Source organism: Morone saxatilis, unplaced genomic scaffold (assembly GCF_004916995.1).
Source record: "Morone saxatilis isolate NCDOM2014 unplaced genomic scaffold, NCSU_SB_2.0 Contig8, whole genome shotgun sequence".
Lineage (NCBI taxonomy): Eukaryota > Metazoa > Chordata > Actinopteri > Moronidae > Morone > Morone saxatilis.
In genome coordinates, this window is record NW_023340257.1 from 603154 (window position 1) to 610725 (window position 7572).

Sequence of the window (7572 nt, forward strand, 5' to 3'; positions counted from 1 at the left end):
GCTCCCGCCACCTCCTATAAACCTGCAAACTGGCCTGCTATGTCACGGTAGCCTGACATTCTACCACAGTCACAGGATACTTAGACTCTCTGAGCTGTTAGCTTAGCTTTCAACACAGGTAACACACAAAAACGTTTACAATCGCCCGTAAATGTGCTTGTAGTGACTGTGAAATCTTCAGCGAACTCTCTCCAGCACAGACACGGAGAGTCAGAACACAGATTAAGCTGTTGCCTAATTCACTGGTTGGCATGCAGGAGGTGGTAACGGGCTGACTAGCTGGCTGCGAGGACTTGTTGGCTAGCAGAGTGTGTGACTGTCAGACTGGCTGCAGTGACCACACACACACAGCAGCAGCTCGGGTTTCTTGGTGGATTTACTGCTCTGTCTGCCAGCTGCTTCATAATCATCTCCCTCCACAGCTCTGTCTCTCTCACTGCCTTCCTCTTTATGGCCTTCATTAGCATCCAGCACTCCACTTCTCCCTCTCTTTCTCTCTAGTGTCCTTTCACTCTCTTTTCATTTAAATGCTTTACTTCAATTGTTTTTTCAGAGCACAAGGGAAGTGTCACTTTTAATACATCTGCCACACAAACGTGTGACATTATGTGTATGAGTTGCTTCCTTTACCTTTTTTCTTTGATGTTCATTCTTGACCTTTAGGAATTGTGTGTCTAACAAAATAAAGCTCTGCTCTTTCTTTGTACTGCTTATGGTTTTCATACATACAATGGAACTATTGGTCATTAAATCACATAAGTGTTGAACTTCAGTAATGACAGTCAAACCAGATACAAGATTCTTGGACATGTGCATTATATGAAACGTATATAACTTACAAGTACTATATAGCAGTGGTTCTCAACCTGTGTCCTTAAGTGAACCCTTTTCTATCACTGAGTAAACTGACTAAGTGACATATTTTATGAACATTTATATTAATTTCAATGCATAATAACAACAGTAGAGAACTGATAACCTGTACAATGAACCCAAACAGTGAACACAATAACTGCACGACGTTTGTGTAAAACCAGAGATTTGGATGAATTCTGAGCAGATTATTTCCTGAATACTGATTAGAGATTAGATTTTCTGATATGTTTAGGAACCTTTTATAAAATTCTGTCTGTATTATGTCTTTTTATTTATTTTTTATTTTACTTTTTAACAACCATACCTATTAAATAGTCTTCCCTCTATTTAGTTTTCTTTTAGTTTCCCTCTCATTGTTCTATTAGCTCTTCAGTTAATGCAGGACAAGGCTTGTTTATGAGAGATTGAAGTCTCTGTAAATATGGCTCATGTTCAGGTCTTCACTGTGCCCATATCCTATCAGATTTTTAATAATCTATGACTATGACAGGATTTAAGTACAAAATTCTTTACTTACCATTTGTTCGGCACACAGGTAGTCAATCAGAACTGCTGAACAAATCTGACAGGGAAAATGGCAAAGGCTGGGTCAGTAACCCAGTAATCCAAAAAACAGAAAAACACGACACTAGGGAGATAAGGCTGGAACGTGAGTGAAATGAACGCTAACATTAAATACGCTGGTGAAAGGGCAGCTAGTGAGACACAGATAAAAAAAAAAACAGGGCGGGACAAACAGTCAAAATCGGTGGGAAACACACAAAAGCAGGAAGTGAAGTGGTCTGAAACGAGAGAAGTACCATGAAATACTGAATGAACATGAAAACATGACTTAACACTTTGACGAGCTGTGAGAAGATATTTAAGAAATGTTGAAATATAGGCTTACTGTATATATTTTAAAACCGTTTTTTGCCTGGCAACACCCTGTGAAGCTTTGTCAATCCCTAGTGGGGATTGGGATGCCAAGATTTGGAACAAGCACTATATATGAAAAAATATACTAAATTATTTCTGAATAAATACTGTATTTTTGTTTGGATTACATTTTTTTCCTTTATGATGACTGATTGCACATTAAACACATGCATTACATACACACACAATACATACTCAAAGATAAACATATTTGCACAAAAGCAGGACAACAAAGGAATATAAAGAGAAATAAAAAACAAAAAAACAAAAGATTATTAATTATTGTATTGTAATTGTATCAAAGCTCCTTACTGCAGCGGTTTCAATCCAGCCAGGGTCCTATACCTATGTTATCCCCCCTCTCATACCTTACATTAGGTCCTTCCTAATACCTGGAAGAATCCATACCATCTTAGAAGGTTCTAATGCAATGGAAACGTTGAATTTACTCCAGTAAATAGGATGAACCCTGGCTATGACTTGGCAACAGGAGATGTTCCTATTTCCCTCCACTCATAGAGCACTTTCACTAAGCTATGAGCAAGAGAGCTAACATTATGCTACAATTTGATTACATTTATTTCAGCACATAATTTACAATGGCAAACAAGCAGTTTTACTGGAACTACTTAGTAGGTGTCCTACATTAGGTATTCATAGTGTTCAGTATTGTGATTGGTATGGAGCAAAACAACGTTTCAAGATGACGACTTACACTGGAAACTCCATAGAACTGCAGAAGAGGCATGTTAATTATCCATTAATTTCAAGCCATGCATATTATATCATCTCTCAAAAGAAGAAAAGATATGTGAACAAACTTGCACCCGCTGCAGTATTTCAATCCCTGAAAACAGTCCCTGCCAGAGCTCCACTCCAGATGTTTATGTCTATCTTGTGGAGAATCCCTCCCCTTACACTGCCACCAGAGTGAAAGCAGACAAACGTACCCACTAGGGATGTCCCAATTCAATCTCAAAGATCAGTGTCTGCAACATTCAATGCATTTTTTAACTGATCAGAATCAGCTATATTGAGCTTTATTGATCCAATCTGATCTTTTATTTTACGTCAGCTGTCACACTGCTGTTTGTACTGGTGAAGCTGTCATGCAGGGTGCGGCCATCGTAAACTCTCTCTCGCTGTCCGCCTCTCCAGTCTGAGCTCTGTGTATGTGAGCAGAACCCAGTCCTAGTGCATCTGATCACACAACTATCCAACATTTACAAACTCCTTCTGTGCCAACAATCACTATTGTGAAGTTAGCTGGTGGGCAGCAGAAGAAAGGAAACAAAAGGTTCACCACTAACACACTATGATTATGGGCGTTTGTAGGGGGTGGTTTGCACTGTCTGTAAGGCTGCAGCTGGACCCTTCTCTATATGGCAGAATGTGCAGTCTATTGGAAAGCCAGTTATACACATCAATATAAAACACTAAAGTAATATCAAAGCTGGACAAGAGCATTGTTTGAATGCATCTTATTTACCTCCAGAGTCTATGCCTTCCAAATGGATACTTCCACTATCGTCAGTACAGCAGACACTCATCATGTCAATATAGTTCCAGAAACATAAGAGAGACTTTAGCCAAAAAACTGTGTAGGCACTCTGGCCTAATCCCAGCATCCTCTGTGGGATCCCAGACTTTGATGCGCGTGCCTGACAGCTCTGTGAAGGTTTAGCTGTGTCCCACTGCAAAACTGGAAAGTACACGAGGGCTCTCTCTCACAGCCTTTTTGAGCCCTTTATGAGCACTTTCCTTAAGTCTGCACTCCTGCACACTTTGCTTCAGGGAATAACCCACAATTCATAGTGTTGCAATGTTAAAAATAGGGATGACAGAGGAAAAGAGTCAGCAAGAACAAGTTTACATGTTCATAGCTCATCAGTAAGAACTGTGTGTAGTTGTTTGACTTGTGATGGCATGATGATGATTTCCAGATGTTTCCCTTTGATTTGGGCCAACAAATGTTTCTCTGTTGCTTGTAAACACAGAGAGAAAAACTCTCAAATTAAAATACATATGAAATACAAGCTCATTGAACAGGCCACAGAAATGCAGTCACGCACATATGCATGCAGGTTATGTCATCTGTGGGTTGAAGTTGGGCCTCTCTGATGCTTTTGGGTCAATATTTGGTAAAAATTGTGTCTTGTTTTTGTAGTTTTACTACTAACCATAATAATGCCATTGTACTGAACAAGCTAAAGTAAAAAGCTTATTACAACTTGGGCTTTATTTTTTCCATCCGTTCTATCAGTCATGGTAACATTCTAACCCCAGAGTTCATTGATGAGATCTGGAAAACACAAAAAAAGGTCCAAAGGGTTAGCTGCAAAGTAAGCTGCAAGAATTTAAATTATGAGCCAAACTTTGTCTGGTAAACACAATTTACAGAGCCACTTCCTGCTTCAGCTTCGACTCACTGTATTCACCATAGCTCTGCAGCTCAGAGTTTTCCTATGAGGGATTATTACCCACATCTCAGAAGCACTCACTGGCAGTTTGACCTCCACATAAAGTGCTTTAGAAAATCTGGCTGAAGTGGTCAGAATGTCTGAACACTAATGTGTCTCGCCCCACCTTAATGAAGTTGCCGTGTTTCCAGATTGCAGCAATTACTTTAGTGACTATCATGTTACCGTAACCAACAGGAAAGATGGTCAAAACGATCTAAGTAAGTCCCACGTTGTATAAACCATAATGATAGAAGGATGGTCACTTTCTCAAAAAAGTAATTAGAATAATTTGAAGAGAATCCACATAGCCTTACATTAAATGTAGACTTAATGTTAATATTACTGTAAGTATAGTTGTATTTTACAGTCAGCCATGCAGCTTTACCATTATCAAGGATTTTTCCATCTATGGTTGTCGAATTCCAAATGGTTTACATTACTTCTCAGATGGTTTGGTGTCATCAATGTGTTCTCACTCCCAACTTGTCAAATATTGCCGCATGGTCAGTGGCCCTCAATCAATCTGTTGAGTGTTGTAGATATAGCTATAATTTATTAGCGTGTTGTTTTTTTTACCTTTTTAACTTATGTGAAGTGTCTTTGAGTTTTTCGAAAAGTGCTCTATAAATTAAATGTATTATTATTATTACTATAGTAATGTGTCTCCACTTCCTCCCACTATACAAAGATGAAGCCAACATTTCCTGGTTGGCACCATGGTATCGAAGTCCCGCCCGCTTTAATTAAACGGCTTACTTTTGTTTTTTTATAAGGGACACAAACATCCGCTGTGTTTGTTTGAGCCATCCATCCTCCTCACCACGTTCATATATGGCTTTCTCACTCTTTATACTATATACGTCATGTGACTATGGTGGCGGCCGCATCCTGGATTTCTACAGTGTCATATTTTGAAGCGGAGGCCCACTGACCAAGCAGCAGTATTTGTCAACTTAGGAGTGAGACTGGATTGGTGTCATGATTATCCATTTAGCAATTTAGCAGATGACGCTAGGTTTCCCCATTTAACATTAGCAAAAAGATCAACATAACCTAGTTAATAGAGAGCTAAACCGTCAGGCGGACAGTCATTTTAGCAAGGCTAAAATTAGAGTACAATGCATGATAAATATATATATATATATATAAATAAAGGAATATCTTATCTTATCTTATGAGCTCTTTTCAATTTCTGTGCATCTATCTCCCAAACCTGTCATTGTCGCATTCAAAATGAATATGACTTTTCTGGCTCATTCTTATTGATTTATGAGCACAGCCAGACCTAAATTATTGATCCTTCTTGATTATCTTTTACTTATTTTCCTTTAGTAAAAGGTCTTTCAGCAATACCTTTTGCCCAGTGTCTGTTGCAGTGTATCGCATTATTGCATAGAGGAGAAAAAGTTAATTTGAGTTGACTTGATTGCTTCCTACCATCCAAGAGCGATTCAAATGTAGACATATAAAATATGGATGTTACGTCTCCACTCCCACTGTATCCACTGAAGCCAAAACATCCTGGATATGGCCATCTTTCACCACTCAGAGCCAGAGTCTGTGCAGTATAGTGATGGTAGTTCACGGCGTGGTATCGAAGTCCCACTCACACTCCCAACCAACTCAATGTCGAGCAGGGCTCAGCTGTCAATCATGATGTGAAATCCACCTTTTATACCTTCAAATAGATAATTAAAACCAAACTTAGCAGAAAAATTAACACTTGAACATACAGTACATCAGCATGATAAGAACTATCTAAAATCCCAGAAACCATATTAAAAAAAAAATTATTTGACGTGTACTTTGATTTTTTAAGTTTGTCCCATCTGCTGACATGGAGGCAGCAGGTTTTATGACCAATATTGCAGTCAGCCAGACAGCCACCAGGGGGCGATCGAGATGTTTTGGCTTCACTTTTGGAGAGCTGACATGTCATCCATCTTTAAATATGTCGATGGATATAAGGCAGGGGTATCCAACTAATTGTAAGTTAGCCTAAGCTTAGCTGGGGTTGTGTCTTGGTTGCTTCGTGATGTTGGCTGATGGGGTGATTTGTATGCTTAAGCTAACTAGTAGCATGGACTCAATGGTCTGAATAAAATATAGGAACATTGCAGATAGTAACATTATTTTAAATATGATTTATTGAAATGAATTTATCTTCCACGGTTCAGACTAGTATATGTAACTTTTGGCCAATATCCAGGATGTTGCTCGCTTGTGAGTGCGGGCAACAGGACACTGACTGCAGTTCAGTTAACGTTTTTCTGAAAGCTAAATATAATTCAATTATGTATTTTTTAGTGCTGGTTCATCATGACGCTATGATTCCTTGGTTGTATATTGCACATGAGCTCAATTGCAGTCACGTCCTCAGTGGTGCTTGATGGGATTGTTTGTACAGTTGGTTCTGCCTGGTTTCTAGTATTATTATTTTTTAATGATGCTTTTAAAACATCACTATAGGTAGTTGTCAACTGGTGTATATTCTTTTTTTTTCTCAATAAGTTTTAGACTGATGTTTTTGTGGATCACAACACAGTGGTCAGGTTTTACAGGGGAAACAACAGGAAGACATCAACACACAGAGACTAGGACATGCATTTAGTTGTTCAGGGAAAAATCAAGGTTATGATAAAAGTCAATGATGGCGTCCCATACCCTCCCCTCCTCCTCCTCCTCCCTCTCCTGTCACCCAGGGTTTCCTGATTATGGGTTGTATTCCGTGGCCGGGGCCAGCGGAGACGTGCGGGTGCCCTACTCCCTGGCTGACTATGGCTCCCTGGGGGCCCAGGCGGCTGCTCAAATCCTACCCAGTGAGCATGCCAGCTCGGCCTGCAACTCTCCCACCTCCCTCCAGCACCACCTGCAAAGCCCGGACCCTTTTAAGAGCCCAGGTGTGTATCTCTTCCATGTGTCTGCTCCTCCCACACATGCATGTCGACTCACATACAACACAAGTCATCAATTGAGAAAGAGACAGAAGGAGTGTGGAGGGTGATGATAAAGCAGTGAAGCATGACTCTGTTTGACAGCGCTGGCAATTTGCCCAGAATATGCAGTGCATGCTTTTCGTGGCATTGCCTTTGGAGAATTGTTCATTCGATTCCTGTTGTTTTGTCATTATCACTTGTTTTCACAGGCTGAATGTTTGGAGTATTGTCACAATAGCACATTTCTCGTTTCTGAGCTGTACCTGGACTGGTTATCAAATGGATAAATACTACCCTCCCCAGTTAAAAGCTGATCTGTCAGTATGCATCTATTCAATTCAATTCAATTCAATTCAATTTTTATTTGTATAGCGCCAATT

The 7572-nt window shown here is 39.7% G+C and overlaps 1 protein-coding gene across 1 annotated transcript in view; it reads left to right on the forward strand.

The window, feature by feature from the left end:
• LOC118341925 (RNA-binding protein Musashi homolog 2-like) overlaps positions 1 to 7572 on the forward strand; it is a 37341-nt gene that overhangs the window by 10022 nt on the left and 19747 nt on the right. The window contains exon 3 of the mRNA XM_035680343.1: positions 6959 to 7156. Coding sequence (XP_035536236.1) covers positions 6959 to 7156 — 198 coding nt within the window. The remainder of the gene's footprint in view (positions 1 to 6958; positions 7157 to 7572) is intronic.